This window comes from Melozone crissalis, unplaced genomic scaffold, assembly GCF_028551555.1.
Source record: "Melozone crissalis strain CALT ecotype California unplaced genomic scaffold, PUWL_Pcris_2 ptg000042l_1, whole genome shotgun sequence".
Classification (NCBI taxonomy): domain Eukaryota; kingdom Metazoa; phylum Chordata; class Aves; order Passeriformes; family Passerellidae; genus Melozone; species Melozone crissalis.
Genome location: NW_026535820.1, coordinates 5,267,645 through 5,286,630, shown reverse-complemented (window position 1 = coordinate 5,286,630; position 18,986 = coordinate 5,267,645). Strand labels below are relative to the sequence as shown.

The following is an 18,986-nucleotide window of genomic DNA, read 5'->3' as shown; positions in this document are numbered from 1 at the left end:
GGCACCCAAAGCCTGACCCAGGGTGCCCTGCACCCAAAGCCTGAGTCTCCCATTCATATCACTCTCACATCACCAAACCACCCACTCACAGTCCTGCAGACAAGCCCCATGGTCAGAACCACCATCCCCATGCCCAAGGGTTTCACCAAAAAATGCCTTGTCTGATTATCTCCCACAGCTTAGGCAAGAGATCACAACTGGGCAGCTCATTCTGGGGAGTGCCCTGGGCAGGATCAGAGAAAGGCAGTGCCAGTGCCAGTGTGGGATGTGTGTGAGAGGCAAAAGGTGACTCCTTCGAGCCGGAGTTGAACCAGCGACCTAAGGATGGCCGTGCCAGGAAGCCTACAGTCCTCCGCTCTACCAGCTGAGCTATCGAAGGAAGCATGGCCACATTCCTAAGGGAACCTCACCCTGTACACACTCAGCATTTTTGCTAAGCCACAGTGCACCATCATTCCTCTATTACCTCATCTTCTTTCAAACAACCTCAGCTCCTGCATCACACCTCCTTGCTCAACACTTTACCCCATCAATCATGCAAACCACAAACAGAAATGCTCCAAAAGCTCCTTGGATATCATCTTCTACAGATAGACTCTTCTCATGGCCACACAGATCCTGCTCCATTTTCCCTCTATTCCCTTTCACAGTGCTGTCTTCAGCCCTCTGCTCAAGTATCAGATAAAGGACAGCATTTCCTCTACTCTGTAATCTTCTACAAGCATGAAGATCATGCCTAAGTCCTTTGATTCTCTCCTTTGACAGTCTCAACATTCTCACTATTCTTGCTCATCCATGTAGAGCAGTCCCTCCACTCAGTGAGGTTCATGGGGTCCCTCCACTGAGATTCCTCCATTCCATTGATGTCCTTTCTTGTGTGTGGAATCACCTGCTCCCAAGCATCCTGATGGCCTTTTTCTGAGGTCACTGCACATGGTCCACATGTGTGTTCTACACAGAGGCATAAAGTTGGGCTCTGTCATGGCTTTATTTTGCAGGCCATTAAACATCGCACAGCTGATCACTCATGCCCTTCCCCAAAGTGGGCATAAAATTCACAGGTGAGAAAAAGATGGTTTATTAGGACAGAAAAGAAATGGAAAGTGAAATAACAAGAACAACAATAATAATAACAACTCTAATATTAATAGAACTAAAGTATACAAATCACATGATGCACAACACTGTTGCTTTACACTCAGTGAATGATGCCCGGTGAGTTCTTGAGCAGCAGCTCCCAGTTGTCTTTTCCCCTCATGTATATACTGAGCATGACACCATATGGTAGGGAATATTTGGCCACCTGGGGTCAACTGTTCTGGCTGTCTCCTCCCAACTCCTCCCAACTCCTTTTTTTCTTTCCCTTCTCACAAACTTTGTCTGCTGCATTTCCCCATATGATGAAGTCATCAATGTATTGCAGGTGTTTCTGCTCTAGTACAGTCTGGTTAAGTCCATGGAAAATGATAGGGCTGGATTTCCATTTCTACGGCAGGTGTACTGGATGCCCCTCCAAGTGAAAGCAAATTGTGACCTGACTCTGTTGACAAAGGGATTGAGAAAAGCATGCTAGTGATATTGATTGTGCCAGGCCATAATCTGGCTGCCTTTGATACAAACTGCCTCCAGTTTAAATTGAAGTTCTGGCCTGTCTGGCATGGCATCACTTAGCAGCAGCATGGCTTCGTTCATGGTACTATAATCTGCTGTTGGTCTCCACTCTCAATCAGATTTTCACAGTGGCCATGTGAAACTATTACAGGGTGAGTGAGTCCTGCTGATCCCTCCAGGGCTTCTCAGCTGACCAATCAGCATTTACATGGAATCAGGGGGTCTTGGTTGGTGTGACCAAGACCACCTATATTATATAGGGATGAGATAGTTAACACCTCATTTATGAGTTCTTTTTCTTCTTCCTCCTCAGTCTGCAGCCACCTCTCTTCCTCCTCTTCTTCTCTGGCCCTGCTTTGGATCAGTCTTCTTCCCGTTGCTGACTCTTAGAAGAGGCTCCTTCACCCCTTACTAAAGGAGCTGACTTCTACTTCCAATATTTCTTCCAGTGAAGATGGTGTTAGTACAGGTGGGTCCTTTGGTCCAGATGCAGTGTCTGTCACTGGGACTGGGACAGCCAAAGTGCCTGATATTTTGTCATCAGATCCAAAGACCTTATCCCCTTGAGGATACTGAATAGTGTTGAATAGGACTTGCTAGGCATGGGCCAGGCCCCAGCATCTTGCAGCGATATCTTTCTCTCTGGAATTACCAGGCTGGCAGCATACTTCTTCCAAATATTTCACTAGTTTTTCAGGATTCGGAACTTATTTGGGGGTGAAATTCCAGAATATTTGAGATGCCCATTGTCGTACATACTTGCCTGTACTATCCCACACATCCTGCCACTATATATGCTCAGGCTCAGGGCTGTTATCTGGGTGGTATCCTCAAATAGTTGTTTAATTCTAAAGAAGGCCTGAAATACAATCAGGAGGCATAGTAATAAGAACATTCTCCTTTGAACATCCTGACTATATTCAGAATTCTCAAGAGCTATTGTAATTACCCTGGAGGAGAAGGGGAAGATGTGGGAAGTGTATGCCCCACAGATTGCCTCTAGGAGGAAAGATAAAGGATGTAATTAGGAATAGTTTCCAATAGATGGCTCTAGAAGTATGGAGAAGATAACAATACTTGATTACAAATAAATTAGTCTCATGGCCATCAGTTTTATCATATCCTAAACCAGTGTTACAAAATTCAACAACATGATAACCTTAGCCCAGCCCCCAGAGGTGATAAACAGCACAACAAGAAACATTCAGAGCAAGTAAGATGTTATGTAACCCAACCCTGAGAATAGAAATTTATTCACTCTCAACTCTGAGAGTAAAGAAATCAACATCAGGATTAGCTATTATTACTGTAATATAATGAATGCTTAAAAGAAATTTGTTTTAATGTACTCTAGTCAGATTTGTCATAATCTCAACCCTTCAAGCCCAAAAATTATGTTGGGCACCAAAAAGGGCTGTTGTGGTTTATCTCAGCAGACAGTTAAACCCTACACAACTGCTCACACACCCCACCCACAAGAGAGTTTTTGGAGGGAACTGGGAGAAAAAATTTGTGGATTCAGAAAAGACAGTTCAAAAGGACAGAAAAGGAAGGGGGAAATATCAATAATAATAACAACAGAATGAGATTACACAAAATAAGTGACATACAACACAATTGCTTAACACCTGCAGAACAATGCCCAGACAGACAGTTTATAAGTAGTGGCCCCAGTCATCTTTCTCCCTAGTATATACTGAGCCTGATGTCATGTGGTATAGAACATTCCTTTGATCAGCTGGGGCCACCTGTCCCTTCTATGTCTCCTCCCAGTTTCTTGTGCCCCCCAGTCTCCTTGCTGATCGGATGGTGCAAGAAGCAGAAAAGTCCTTGGCTTTGCATAAACTCTGCTTACCAAGGTCTATAACAGCAGTGCATAACCAACATTATTCACACCCTGAATCCAAAACACAGATATTAGGAAGAAAATTAGTTCTATTATAGCAAAAAACCAATATAAACCTATATATAACAGGTACACATTTCTAAATGGCATCTATCCAATGAAGAGGAAAGTCAGATAATACCTTCTCTCAATCCAGAGGCCTTGCTCCTGGAGAAGTCTAGGATGCTGTCCTCTACTTTGCTTCCCAGGTTTCCTTACCCTTCAGAGGATAGGGGGACCCTCACCAAAAGGCCCTGTGTCCAGGCAAGGAGGAATGAAAAGCATTGGAGAATGCAGGCATTGATCCCGCTACCTCTCACATGCTAAGCGAGCGCTCTACCACTTGAGCTAATTCCCCTCCCTGCAGCCTCTCACCCAGTTCCTCTCCCCTCCCAGGCACCCAGCCCTGACCCAGGGTGCCCTGCACCCAAAGCCTGAGTCTCCCATTCATATCACTCTCATACCACCAACTCACCCACTCACAGTCCTGCAGACAAGCCCCATGGTCAGAACCACCATCCCCATGCCCAAGGGTTTCACCAAAAAATGCCTTGTCTGATTATCTCCCACAGCTTAGGCAAGAGATCACAACTGGGCAGCTCATTCTGGGGAGTGCCCTGGGCAGGATCAGAGAAAGGCAGTGCCAGTGCCAGTGTGGGATGTGTGTGAGAGGCAAAAGGTGACTCCTTCAAGCCGGAGTTGAACCAGCGACCTAAGGATGGCCGTGCCAGGGAGCCTACAGTCCTCCGCTCTACCAGCTGAGCTATCGAAGGAAGCATGGCCACATTCCTAAGGGAACCTCACCCTGTACACACTCAGCATTTTTGCTAAGCCACAGTGCACCATCATTCCTCTATTACCTCATCTTCCTTCAAACAGCCTCAGCTGCATCACACCTCCTTGCTCAACACTTTACCCCATCAATCATGCAAACCACAAACAGAAATGCTCCAAAAGCTCTTTGGACATAATTTTCTTCATGAGCAGATGGACTCTCCTTAGGGCCATACAGAGCTCACCCATGTCCTGCTGCATTTTCCCCTGATTCCCTTTCACTGTACTGCTTTTTGCCCTCTTCCCAAGCAGATGACACATATGGCCACTCTACTTTGAAACCTCCTCTAAGTCAAAAGATCTAAGTCAAAAGATCTAAGTCAAAAGACCTCTGAACCTCTCTTTCTCTAGGCTAAACATATCCACTCTCCTGATCCCATCCACACAGAGAAACTTCTCCATTCCTTGAGATTCTTGGTGGCACTCCAGAGACAGTTCTCTTTGACTGCTTTTCTGCTTAGAAGATCTCCAAATGGGGTACAATACTTTAGATGACATTTGATGTTTATCAAGCAAAGAGGGAGAAACCTCTGTTAAATTGCCCATGGAGACCCAGATGTCATCTTGTTCTTTGCATTCTGGATATACTATGAGCACCCACAGGTCCTGGCAAAGGGCCCTGTGTCCATGCAAGGGGAATGAAAAGCATTGGAGAATGCAGGCATCGATCCCGCTACCTCTCACATGCAAAGCAAGCACTCTACCACTTGAGCTAATTCCCCACCCTGCAGCCTCTGACCCAGCTCCTCTCCCCTCCCAGGCACCCAGCCCTGCACCCAAAGCCTGGGCTTCCCAATAAGCCCACCCTCACACCACCAACCCACCCACTCACTTTCCTGCTGGAGATGACTGTGGGCAAGCACAGTGACAGAATCAACTTCCCGTGGCCAGGGTTCACCCAAAAATACTGTGGCCACTTATCTTCCCAATCTCAGGTGAAAGCTCATGGCTGAGCAGCTCATCATGGGGAACCCCCTGGGCAGGACCAAAAGGCAGCAGTGCCAGTGCAGGATGTGTGCCAGAGCCAAGAGGTCACTCCTTCATCCCAGCAACCCAGGGATGGCCATGCCAGGGAGCCTACAGTCCTCCACTCTACCAGCTGAGCTCTTGAAGGAAGCATGTAGATTAAATACCTCAAATATTACACCGTCATCCAACCATTCCAGTCTCACACCACTCCCTTGGATTTACATGACCCTCCTCTGCAGGAAATAAGAGACTTGACTTATTTCACACTGCTTCTCAAGCCTACAACCCTGGCCAGGATGGACACAGCCATGGTGGCTCACTTGAAGCAATAATCCAGAATGGAAGGCACTATCACCATGACAAAGCAGGGACAACTGCAAGCAAGGAAGTCACTGCAGAGGTCAGAGTGATGATCATGTCCAGTGACTGACAGGCAGGTCCAGACTGACAAGCCAGGGGTTAGGTCAATGCAGGACATTCATCTGCACATCAGGTTTGGATCCAAGGTCACTGTGCCTTGATAGTGCTATGGCTGTGGCCATTACTGAGCTAGGGACCAGGAGTCCTGCTTTTTAATACAGAAAGAAAGTGAAGGCCCAGATGTGGACATAAGGAGACCTCCTGTGCTGATGGCTGGAAGTGCAAACCCCACGTGAGGCTGGTGAAGGCCATTCAGGCCTATTCTGGCACTTACTACCCACACAAGATGTAATGGTCACCATGTGAGAGAACCAGCAGCTCTCCACTACACCAGCAGATATCAACAGAGTATCAGGGTCCTCTCTCTGCTCTGCCTCCATGATTGTGTTCTCAAAGCAATCAGTTTGAATGAGTCCTCAGGGCATCTCTATATCTATCTTCTCCTCCAAGCAGCCCTAGATGAGGGATCCCATCATTTTGCTCAAGACTTCAGCCAGTCAGATCACACCAACTTCCAAGCATGGAGACTCCAGGGCAACATTCTTCTCCCACCATGCTGACCTGAAGAGGTGTCAGGTCCTGAGAGGGTGGTCTTGGACCATTTTTTCTGGGATAGCCGTAAAACATCAGGTCCCTAGAAGGCAGTCCTGGAGGCAAGTAACACTCGGGATACCTTTGGGCTAAATTAAAGCAAAACAATGCCAAACAATCAATTAGAAAATTTCATTTATGGCAGCAGCAGTTTAAACTTTATTGTAAATTGAATAAGTTTAAATCTTATTATAAATTGAATGGCCTATGGCAGCAATGATCTAAATTTTCAGAACAGCCCATGGGAGCAGTAATTTAAACTTTTAAGAAGAGGAAGAGAAGAAGACAGAAAGAGAAGAAAATAGACATAGAGGAAAAGATCTGGATCACCAGCCAGAGTTCCAGTGGTGCCTCTGGTTCGGTTCCTTCGGGTGGTGGTTTTACACCCTACCCATCTCCGTTGTGCTATTTATAGACTAACCCTCATGCATGTGCATTTTGTTATTCTCAAACTTTTCAGAAGGGGGTTGGGGGCTTCATGGTTTCAATTCCATTCACAGATGTCAGAGAGACAAGAGCAGTTCTGTCTCATACCTGGTTTTGGAGATAGTTACCTAAGATAAGGAAGCTGATCCAAGGAAATGTTATACTGCATTGAAAGATGCTCTTTTCTAACTGCACCTTATCTCATCAGTATGGAAACAGTCCTTTCCTCTGCTACCAAGTGTTTGACATATTAAGTCTTTTTAGGTTTTCATTGTCTCATAGATGAGAAAAAAATGGAACCTCTGCTGCTTCAGTTGTGGCCTGTTGTTTTTCTTTCCTTTATTAATCACCACAGTAAAAGGCCTAACTGTTGAATCAATAACCTCCTGATAGGCGTTTTGATAAGTGCTTGATTATCTCCCACACAGCCCTTTCTTCTTCAAGATCTGCTCAAGGCTACATTCAATACCCTCACCTCAAAGGGCAAGTGCACCTGCTTCCAAGTGTCCTGGAGGCATTATTCTGAGCTGTTTGCATTTGGTCAATGTCTGTCTTATACATGGAGGCCCAAGGATGGGCACAATATTCTGGATCCTTTCCATCATACTCAGAACAAAGTGAGAGAAACCATTCCTTCAATGCACAGCTCACGTTGCCATGGACATAGTCCTAGATGTTGTGCTCCTCTTTGCAGCACAGGTCCAAGCAAGAGGAATGAAAAGCATTGGAGAATGCAGGCATCGATCCCACTACCTCTCGCATGCTAAGCGAGCGCTCTACCACTTGAGCTAATTCCCCTCCCTGCAGCCTCTGACTGAGGTTCTGTCCCCTCCCAGGCACCCAAAACCTGACCCAGCATGTCCTGCACCCAAAGCCGGAGCCTCCCGTTGATATCACTCTCATACCATCAACAACTCACTTGATCATGTTCCTACTGGGTGTGATTCCAGACAACATCTGTACTCAAAACCACTTTGGGTTAACCATTTTGGGTTAACCCAAAAATGCCTTGGCTGCTCAGTTTCTCAAGGTTGGACAAGAGCTCATGGCTAAACAGACCTTTGAAGGGGAGCACCTTGGAAAGGACCAAAAGGCAATGCCAGTGCCAGTGTGGGATGTGTGTGAGAGGCAAAAGGTGACTCCTTCGAGCCGGAGTTGAACCAGCGACCTAAGGATGGCCGTGCCAGGGAGCCTACAGTCCTCCGCTCTACCAGCTGAGCTATCAAAGGAAGCATGGGCATGTGCCCAGGGCCTCGCCCAGCACTTTCCCAAGCTGCAGTGCACAATCATGCCTCTATTACAACATCTTCCTTCAAACAGCCTCAGCTGAGACATCACAGAACCTTGTTCAACCCATCAGTCATGCAAACCACAAACAGAAATGCTCCATAAGCTCTTTGGACATCATCCTCTACAGATTAACTTCCTCACAGCCACACAGAGCTTATCTATATCCTGCTGCATTTTCCCTTCATTCCCTTTCACTGTGCTGTCTTCAGCCCTCTGCTCAAGCATAAGAAAAAACAAAATGACAGCTATCCCTCTGTTCTGTAACAGAGTGTTGGAACATCATGTGTAAGTCCTCTGAACATCTCTTTCTGTTAACTGAAAGCACCTACTCTCCTCAGTCTGTCTTTAAAGAGAATTCCTTGAGTTCCTTGGTGGCCCTCCACTAAGGTTGTTCCATACCATTGATGTCCTTTCTGTACTTCACTTGATACTTGAGAGCTGTCAAGCAAAGAGGGAGAAGATCAATTCCTCTGCCAAACTGCCCATAGAAGTCTTGATACAAGCCTGGAAGTCATCCTCCTCTGTAAGCCCAGGGCACACTTGAATCTTCCCATAGCCCCCAGAGAATAGATGGATCCCTGGCAAAGGGCCCTGTGTCCCCACCAGAGGGAATGAAAAGCATTGGAGAATGCAGGCATCGATCCTGCTACCTCTCGCATGCAAAGCGAGCGCTCTACCACTTGAGCTAATTCCCCTCCCTGCAGCCTCTGACCCAGCTCTTCACCCCTCCCAGGTACCCAGCCCTGACCCAGGGTGCTCTGCACCCAGAGCCTGAGCCCCCCTAATCAACAGACCCCCCTTCACACTACCACCCACCCACTCACAGTCCTGTTAGGCGTGATTGCAGACAAGTCCAGGGCTCAGAACCATTGTCTGTCACCAAGCGTTCATCCAAAAATGCTTTGGCTCATCATCTTCCCAAAGTCAGACAATGGCTCATGGCTGGGCAGCTCATTCTGGGGGTGCCAGGGGGAAGCAGTGCCAGTGTGGGATGTGTGTGAGAGGCAAAAGGTGACTCCTTCGAGCCAGAGTTGAACTAGTTACCTAATGATGGCTGTGCCAGGGAGCCTACATTCCTCTGCTCTACCAGCTGAGCTATTGAAGGAAGCATGGGCACATGCCCAGGACCTTGCACAGCACACACTCAGACAACCATTCAGCTTCCATTCCACCTCATATGTACTGCATGACACTGTCCAGGAGGAAAAAAGAAACACTTTCCTTAGACCCACATTGCCCAGAAAATCTCATGTCCACAACATGAAACAAGGGCAGATCCAGCCATGGTGGCTCATCCCAGATAAGAAGCTCAAGCAGAAGTCACCACCAGGCACTGCAAGCAAGGAAGTCAGTGCACAGGTGAGAATGATGATCATGTGTCCAGGGAGTGCCAGGCAGGTCCAGACTGACAAGAGAGGGTTGAAGTCAAGCAGAACTTCCATCTGCACAGTAGTGTATCCATCAAGAGTCTTTGTGGCTGGACATATCCAAAATTGTGGCTCTAACTTAGCTAGCGATCAAGACTCCTGTGGTGTAGCATGGAAAGAGAGATTAATGTAAATAGAGCTCCTGCACCCATGGGTGTAGATGGAAGTCCCACACGAGGTAAGTTCAGGGCCTTTCAGATGTATTAGGGCAGGCAGCACCCCAACAGATGTGATGTGTATCATGGATGGGAGGGAAGGGAAGGGACCCAAACAAGCTCTTCCTCTATGACAGAGCAGTCAAAGCAATCAGTTTGAATGAGGCCTCAGGACACACCTTCTTCAATCTCCCACAGCATCTTGAGTTCAAGGATCACTGCAACTGACTCAAGGGTTCAGCCATTTATATTACATCAACTTCCAAGCATGGAGTGCACAGCACTCCAGGACACCCTTCTTCTCCTCCTGCCTGTCTGACCTGAGGAGGGAAAAAATGGAATCTCTCCTGCTTCAGTTGTGGCCCATTGTCTTATTCTTCTTCCCATCACCACAGTAAAAGTTCTAATGGTTGAGTCAATAACCTCCTGAGAGGCATTTGAAACCTTCTGCTTAGCTCACCCAAAGCCTGCAATTTGTGACCATCTGTCTTTCACGTATTATAATGGAATATTTTTGTTTGTAAAGAACCTTTAGAGTTCATGTTGTCCAACTTTCCTGCTGTAGGCAAGAGCCCCTTCCACTAGATCAGATAGCTTAAAGGCCCATCCAACCAGACATGAACTTATGGAGGGATGGGGTATCCTCAAGTTCTCTGGGCAACCTTTTCCAGTGCCTCACCACTGTCATCATAAATAATTTCTTTTAACATAATCTAAATCTACACTGTTTTGTTTAAAACCATTTTTTGTCATTTCTCTCACCATAAGGTCTGCTAAAAAGTGTCTTTGTCTTTCTTATAAGCCTTATTTATCAACTGAAAGGTTGCTATTAGGTCTCCCTGGAGCCTTCTCTTCTCCAGGCTGAACAGTCCCAACTCTCTCAGCCTGTCTTAACAGGAAAGGTATTTCACCCCTGATCAGTCAGTCCTATGTCCCTATTCTGGACCAGCTCTAACCACGTCTTCCTTATGCTGGGGAACCCATGGCAGGACACAGCACTCCAGGTGTGGGCTCACAAGAGGGTGATAAAGAGGCAGAACAACCCACTGGCCATGCTACTTTTGATGTAGCCCAGCATATGACTGATTTTCTGGGCTACAAAGGTACATTGCCAGCTCACATAAAGTTTTTTCACCCACCAGCACCCCCAAGTCCTTCTCCACACAGTTGCTCTCAATCCATTCCTCTCTCAGCATGTACTGATACTGATGATTGCCCTGACCCAGGTGCAGGAGCTTGAAGGCTTGTTCAACCTAATGAAGTTCACATGGACCCACCCCTTGAGCTTTTTGAGGTCCCTCTGGATGGAATATCTTCCCTTAAGCATATAAATTGCACTGCTCCCTTTGTCATTTGTAAAGTTGCTGAGGCTGCACTCAATGCCACTCACAATGGCATCACCAAGAAGATATTAAATAGCATTGGTCTCAATACAGACCCCAAGGGACACCACTTGGTACTTGTTTCCACTTGGATATTGAGCTGATATATGAGTTGGTTGTGGCCATCCAACTCATTCCTTATTCATTGAACAGATCATCCACCCAAACCCCATGTTCCCTGTTTAGTGACAAGGATGTTGTGTGGGATGACATCAAAGGCTTTAGCAAAGTCCAGGTAGATGACATCCACAGCTCATTCCTTGTCCACTGAGACAATCAGTCCATTGTAGAAGGCCACTAGATTAGTCAGTCGTGATTTGTGCTCAGCAAAGCCATGTCAGCTGTCTCTAAATGCCTCCCTGTCTTCACATGTCTAGATGTATATTCCAGGGGAATCTGTTCTGTGACCTTAGCAGGGTGGCTCTCACTGCTTGGTGGTTCCCAGAGTCATTCTTTTTACCATACTTAAAAATTAGTTTGATATTTTGCTCCTTTCAATAACAGAGGACTCCACTTGAGTAGACATAAAGGTGGGCAAGGCTACTGATCTAATCCCAAGTAAATAGAACGATTCAGATACCCCAGTCTACAGCCCGTGATCCTGATCCTGTAGTTATCTGCGCAGTCAGCTACAAAGAACTCCTAATAAGACCAGTGGGCAGAGGGACTCCTAACGGGCCCTGTATCCAGGCAAGGGGAATGAAAAGCATTGGAGAATGCGGGCATCGATCCCGCTACCTCTCACATGCTAAGCAAGCGCTCTACCACTTGAGCTAATTCCCCTCCCTGCAGCCTCTGACCCAGCTCCTCTCCCCTCCCAGGCACCCAGCCCTGCACCCAGAGCCTGCGCCTCCCATTCATATCACTGTCACACCATCAACAACTCACCTGATCATGTTCCTACTGGGTGTGACTCCAGACAACACTACTGCTCAAAATCAGCTTCCTGACCAAAAATACCTTGGCTGCTCAACTTTTCAACTTCTCTTGTGCTTGACTCAAGGACAAGAGCTCAAAGCTGGGCAGACCTTTGAAGGGGAGCCCATTGGGAAGGACCAAACGGCAGTGCCAGTGTGGGATGTGTGTGAGAGGCAAAAGGTGACTCCTTCGAGCCGGAGTTGAACCAGCGACCTAAGGATGGCCGTGCCAGGGAGCCTACAGTCCTCCGCTCTACCAGCTGAGCTATCGAAGGAATTACAGGCACCTTTCCCAGACCTCACCCAGGACACACTCACTCAGCACTTTTGCAAATCCACAGTGGATGATTGTGTTTCTATTATGCACCTTGCTTCAAACAGCCTCAGCTGAGACTTCACAGAACCTTGTTCATGTGCTCCATAACCTCTTTGGACATCATCCTCTACAGATGAACTTCCTCACAGCCGCACAGCCAGGATATAGAGCTTACCTATATGCTGCTGCAGTTTCCCTTCATTCCCTTTCACTCTGCTGTCTTCAGCCCTCTGCTCAAGCATACAGAAAAACAAAATGACAGCCATCCCTCTGTTCTGTAACAGTGTGTTGGAACATCATGTGTAAGTCCTCTGAACATCTCTTTCTGTTAACTGAAAGCACCTACTCTCCTCAGTCTGTCTTTAAAGAGAATTCCTTGAGTTCCTTGGTGGCCCTCCACTAAGGTTGTTCCATACCATTGATGTCCTTTCTGTACTTCACTTGATACTTGAGAGCTGTCAAGCAAAGAGGGAGAAGATCAATTCCTCTGCCAAACTGCCCATAGAAGTCTTGATACAAGCCTGGAAGTCATCCTCCTCTGTAAGCCCAGGGCACACTTGAATCTTCCCATAGCCCCCAGAGAATAGATGGATCCCTGGCAAAGGGCCCTGTGTCCCCACCAGAGGGAATGAAAAGCATTGGAGAATGCGGGCATCGATCCTGCTACCTCTCACATGCTAAGCGAGCGCTCTACCACTTGAGCTAATTCCCCTCCCTGCAGCCTCTGACCCAGCTCCTCTCCCCTCCCAGGTACCCAGCCCTGACCCAGGGTGCCCTGCACCCAAAGCCTGAGTCTCCCATTCATATCACTGTCCCACCACCAACCCACTCACTCACAGTCCTGCTGGAGGTGACTGCAGACAGCATCCATGGTCAGAACCACCATCCCCTGCCCAAGGGGTCACCAGAAAATGCCTTGGCTGGTCACTTTCCCAGCCTCAGACAAGACCTCGTGGCTGGACAGCCCTTTGAAGGGAAGCCTCCTGAGCAGGGTCAGAAAAAGGCAGTGGTGCCAGTGTGGGATGTGTGTGAGAGGCAAAAGATGACTCCTTTGAGGCAGAGCTGAACCAGTGACCTAAGGATGGCCGTGCCAGGGAGCCTACAGTCCTCCACTCTACTAGCTGAGCTATCGAAGGAAGCATGGGTTAATCCTGCTCACATCCTCTGGTACTTCATAGTGTTGTCATATCTGACCCTATAGAGCATTCTTTCCTGTCTTCAAAGTATTGCTATCTTCATTCAAAAGCCCGCTCATCAGACCCACCCCTGTGTCTGATCCTGGCCTGATCTTGCTTTTCAACCTAAGCCACCGCTGACAGAGGTCGAGTTTATTTCACTGACTTCATTTTCATAAGAGCCTTTATCCATCTTGACACACTTATCCATCTTGAGGGATAGCTGTTTCTCTGTTTGCTGTGACTTTTCTCTCCCAAACTTGCTTGCTGTTGTGGAGGGCTGCAGTGGGCAGTGATCCTAAGGCAATGAAGGAGAAAGTCATTCACCACAAGAAAAATATGAATGGACATAAACCCATGGTTTTGGTATAGGAAGTAGCCTACAAACTCCTTTGTTCATTTCACACTCTACTTTTTTTTTTCTTCTTTTTATGTCATAATGAATCCTATTTATTACCTAACTGGGAATGTCACTCCTCCAGGGACCCACAGGTACCCACAGTACCATATACCTAGTATTTTGTGTTATCTCACATAGTTTTTGTCCTTGGACCTAACAGAGTCCTTTGTCTTACTTGTATGAATTGCACTGCTAATATCAGATCTTGTTCCCATTGCTAAATCATCTTCAGTTAGTATATGTCATCTCAGTGTGCAGAGAGTTGTTTTGGCAATGTACTCTTTTTAGTGAGAACATTTGTCCCAAAATTAAAATAAGAACATAGATTATCTTTTGTCAATGGCTGAAAGTAATCCTGTTAGTAGTCTAAAACAATACTAGGTAAAGTGAGAATGCAAGTAATGTGTTTCATCTTTTTAAAGCTCATTCTGTTGAAATTATTATTTTTTATAAGATTGTTTGGGATGTAGGTCAGCCAGAAGATGTCTTTGGGTCTCTGGGAAAAGAAAGAAAGAAAGAAAGGCTGGAAAATGATTGTCCGTTCCCTGCAAACATTCAGGGGTTTCTGAAAGTAATACTTCTCTTTTTTTTTTCCTTTTTTTATTTTGTTTTCTAATTGTTGGGGCCTGTTTTCAGGTAAGAAAAGGGATAGATTGCATAATTTACTTAAACATTTGGATGACACATAATATCATTAGTCATGCAAGACTTAGCTTATTTTTTCAGTTCCTATATTTAATTTTTATTGTGTTTAGGGCACATGTTAAACATGGCCAAAACTTTGTGTTTAAGGTGCAATATGCACAGTGTATTAAATATGACTGAACACAATCCTATTCATGCTATTAGACACATGTTTAAGGAGTTATTTATGACCTGGGATTCTGTGACTTGAGTGCAAGAGAATTGAAGAGATTATTGGCAGAAGCTGTTCCCAGGCTGATATCAGTCTTGATATTGGCAGAATGTCTTCCAGGCAGGAACTGTCTTCAGGAACAAAGCAGTTCCTTTTTATTGGAGGAGTAATCTAGAATAGGACTTCAGAAGGAAATCAGGTAGGACTACTCTGAGTTTAAATTTGTTAGAGGAAGTGTAGGCACACTGCCTTCACACCACAAATACTATTTTTGGTCATAGCAGTTATGGCTAGCTCTCAAAATATTTGGAGAGAATATTCATAAAAAGAAACGTAGCTTGGCGGTGATTGAATCAGCTCAAAACAGCACTAAGTCACTTTTGATGCCACTAGAGGTCAGCACTAGTCATTAAATAAATGTCCTGGAGACTGCAACCTCTTTACTGGGAGTGGCGATTTTTGAAAATATCTGCTTCTGTCTATGCTTGTTTTGCAAGTGTGTGTGATTTGACACTACCAGTGCTTCACGATGTTTGGAAGCACACCCCTTCTTCTCGGTGTTGTGCTTCCCCAGTGCTGGGAGCCAGGAGTCACACACTGCACTTTTCAAGCTGTGCCTCTCCTCAAATGCCACAGGGCTGAGTACAGTCAGGGGCAAAAGGCAGTGACAAACCCTGACCTAGTAAAGGCTTCCAATGGCATCAGCAGCCCAAACTAGCTGGCATTTACTCCACTCTCACACCACACATGGATTTATTTCTGGGCACCCCAAAATAAGAAGGATATGGACCTGCTGCAGCAAGTCCAGAGAAGGGTCACAAGGATAACCAGAGAGATGGAGACAGGCTGAGAGAATTGGTGTTGTTTGGTCTGGACAAGAGAAGGCACAAGGGAGACCTTAGAGCACCTTCCAGTACCTCAAGCAGCCCTGCAAGAGAGCTGGAAAGGAACTTTTTGCCAGGGCATGAAGTGATATGATAGGACAAGGGGCAATGGCTTTAAACGAAAAAGGAGTATGTTTACATTAGACGTTAGGAAGAAATTCTTTACTTTGAGGGTCACAAGGCACTGAAACAGCTTGCTCAGGAAAGCTGTGGATGCTCCATCCCTGGAAGTCTTCAAGGCCAAGCTGGATGGGGCTTTGAACAACATGGTCTAGTGGAAGCTGTCCATGCTCATGGTGGGAAGCCACACCAAGATGATCTTTAAGGTTCCTTCCAACCCTAATCACTCCATGATCCTGTGAAAATAACCATTCTGTGATGGTTCCTATGATGATCCTATGACAATTCCCTCTTACTCCTTCAAGGATTGTCTCAGAAGTGCAGCAGTGGGGAACTAGGCCAAAAGACAGGCTCTTGAAACCAGGATTAATTCATTATGCTTTGCCACCTTGTGCTTCAAAAAGATGCTTCCCTTCTATTGTAATTCCTAACTGTGCTCTCCATCATCACTGTCTGGGCTTCTGCAAACACAGACACTGTTTACAACATTTTAATGTAGCTACTATTGATAGGCAATTGAACACAGAATTTCCTTTGCTATAAAGAAAATAATGTTGCCTGGATAAGCAGTGTGATCATCGTGTTTTTAAACAACCTTTAAAAAATCTTTATCTTTGCTAAAACCTGCTAAATGATGCAAACGAGTTGGCAATCATAATGCAACAAATGCCTGTGATTTATTATCATGTTGCAATCTGTGCTTTCATCATATATCACTGTCTACTTTAACAGAGTAGCTGACTAGGTATCAATACACAAAGTTCATTCTCAGTGTAATAGGCACACCTCTTTCATCAAAACTTTCATGTTTGGTTCCTTTGTGTCACTTTTCTTCCACTGAGTACATCAGAGCTGGAAAAAAGAAGGCTGAACACACAGTTCAAAATTATCATCACTCTATGAAAATATTTTTTGCAATGTTTTGTGTATGTATACATGCACATATGCAGATGACTTATTTTCTTTCTGTTTTTTTTTTTTTTGTGTTTGTGTCTCATATTTAAGAAAATTGGCTCTGAAATATCATCCTGACAAGAATCCAGACAATCCAGAGGCTGCAGAAAAATTTAAAGAGATCAACAATGCTCATGCAACCCTGACTGATGTGTCCAAGCGAAACATATATGACAAGTATGGATCATTAGGCCTCTACGTGGCAGAACAGTTTGGTGAGGAAAATGTTAACACCTACTTCATGCTCTCCAGCTGGTGGGCAAAGGTAAGCTGTTATTCTCTTTTGGAAATCAAATGCTACAATGCACACTGACAATTGCATACACAAGGAACCCCCTGAAAAACATGATCTCTCTACAGGCTTAAAAAATAGTATGATCTGACTCTAAACTAAAAACTTAATGAAACAAAATCATCTGGAAAATTGACAGTGGCAGAATGTAGCATAAGCTCAGACTAGCACTAATATAGAAAGTTTTCTCTTTTTTTAACCTGGTCTATAATTATAGTACATGTTTTGTAACACTTTCAGACATTAATTAGATTTGAATCTAGTGCTCCAGGTTAATTTTGACTTTCTTTTCTGTAATGACTAAATAAAAATGACTCATTATTCAAGCACAAGAAGTCCCATTTATGTGACAACCAATTAATTAATTATTAAGGTACAAATTTAGCTTTTTTGCTATATATAGCACACAATGTAAGTAAGCAATAATAATACACAACACTATGATTATGGCATGGTATATGTGCCTTGGTGATGGAGTGAGAGAAAGGAACTCAAAGAAAAGGTCAGAAGAATGGAATGGAAGAAGAGAGTAGGACAGGAAGAGAATGATACAACAAAACCCTGCATATTGCTCAAGAAAAAACACAAAATGGGCTGTTCTAGTCACGAAGGAGTTGGGTTCATTTGTTCCCTTATCACATTGGTGTCCTCTGATGTTTGCGTATATCAAACTCAAGTGTTTCTGCAAATACTGAAATGTTACAGGTACGCAACACACAGAATTGCAAATGTGCAAAATCCATGCAGCTTCCATCCCACCTGTCTCCAGCCACAGCAGCCTAGGAAAGCTCTCTGCTGGGCTGTGACAGTATACCCAGGAAGATGATCTGTGCTGCTTGAAGCAATGTGATGACAGTTTTTATCTGAGAACTGTGGAACCCAGAATTCTCTGTTCAGCAAGGAACAGGCCAGTGCTGCATTGCCCCACATTCCCCTTTTAAGCTGGGAAGTCACTTGGGCACTTTGGGGGTCTGAGAAGCCATAATCTGACTTCTGGATCAGGATGGATGAGGCAGAAGCTGCTCAAAAGCAGAACAGTGCATGAAACCAATGAATAAAGTACTGGTGTTTAAATCAAACTTGCAAAGGTGCTGCCGCTCAGAGGCAGGTTGGAGGCTGCCTGCTTGCAGCTGCTGTAGCTGCCTCCTGCTGCAGGCTGGACACCCCACCGTAGCTGCTGTCATCTCCTGATGGATCATTCCCTCTTGTCTTTGCTGCCCACCCTCTCCTTCTGCCTCTTTGTCACAGTTAGGTGGCCTCAGCACTGAGAGGGCAACAGTGTGGACTTCTTTAACAGTTTTTGGCAAAAAAGATTTCCTTCATGGTTTCTTTTTTTTTTTTTTAACTTCTATTTTTCTTTTATTTGGTGATCTTTAATGGAGATTTTATGGAGTATAAAATCCTCTGGGGTCATAAAATCAGGTACAGAAATAACCACTGTGGCTTTGACTCATAAAGAGAGCAGTGGGGAGTAGAGAGAAGCTCATAAGTCCCTAACGATTAAAGGAGAAATGTGAGGATTGCTTCAAGCAAGCTGTATCCCAGAGGTGAGACAAGACATGAAGAGCAAAGTAATCACTGCTTCCTGGTTTTCAAGAATTTTTCACAAAATAATTTAAAATATGTATACAGAGTCATTTGAGGATTATCACAGATAATTTCACAGATAATTATCACAGTCTCTCTATGCCTCCCCCAACCCAAAATCTTGCCACCCACCTCCAAAGCATAAAGGGGCCACCAAGTGGTTTTGTTAGTTAGTTTGGGGTTTTTTTTTAATTTTTTTTATTTGCAAGACGAGCTCTCACTATTTCTCATTTTTTTTTAACTCATGCACAAATGCTGGATCAATTTGAAATTTTTATATTGGTCATCATAATACTAGTTGAGTCTGAGGCATCATCTGCAGATGGCCTCTGAACTCCTGATTTCCTCCATCCTGGTGAAGGACAGTAGGGACCACAGCCTTGGCTTGTTATCTTCCTCATTGACTACACACATTCCTCTCCTCAGCACAGTCATACTGGGAAAATCTGACAGTTGCAAGGAGTTTTATCATTAGCAGTAAGGAAACTCAAATGA

At 45.2% G+C, this 18,986-nt stretch overlaps 1 protein-coding gene and 5 non-coding genes across 6 annotated transcripts in view; 1 reads left to right on the top strand and 5 right to left on the bottom strand.

Moving 5' to 3' along the window:
* The window catches only part of DNAJC5B (DnaJ heat shock protein family (Hsp40) member C5 beta), a 33,387-nt gene that overhangs the window by 6,373 nt on the left and 8,028 nt on the right, over positions 1-18,986 (top strand). The window contains exon 2 of the mRNA XM_054285239.1: positions 16,664-16,877. Coding sequence (XP_054141214.1) covers positions 16,664-16,877 — 214 coding nt within the window. The remainder of the gene's footprint in view (positions 1-16,663; positions 16,878-18,986) is intronic.
* TRNAY-GUA (transfer RNA tyrosine (anticodon GUA)) lies at positions 291-379 on the bottom strand. Its single transcript is given in 2 exon segments — positions 291-326; positions 343-379. It is a non-coding gene; the product is annotated as a tRNA-Tyr (tRNA).
* On the bottom strand, positions 4,181-4,269 carry TRNAY-GUA (transfer RNA tyrosine (anticodon GUA)). Its single transcript is given in 2 exon segments — positions 4,181-4,216; positions 4,233-4,269. It is a non-coding gene; the product is annotated as a tRNA-Tyr (tRNA).
* Positions 7,877-7,965, bottom strand: TRNAY-GUA (transfer RNA tyrosine (anticodon GUA)). The gene is given in 2 exon segments: positions 7,877-7,912; positions 7,929-7,965. It is a non-coding gene; the product is annotated as a tRNA-Tyr (tRNA).
* On the bottom strand, positions 8,649-8,721 carry TRNAA-UGC (transfer RNA alanine (anticodon UGC)). The gene has a single exon. It is a non-coding gene; the product is annotated as a tRNA-Ala (tRNA).
* Positions 12,094-12,182, bottom strand: TRNAY-GUA (transfer RNA tyrosine (anticodon GUA)). Its single transcript is given in 2 exon segments — positions 12,094-12,129; positions 12,146-12,182. It is a non-coding gene; the product is annotated as a tRNA-Tyr (tRNA).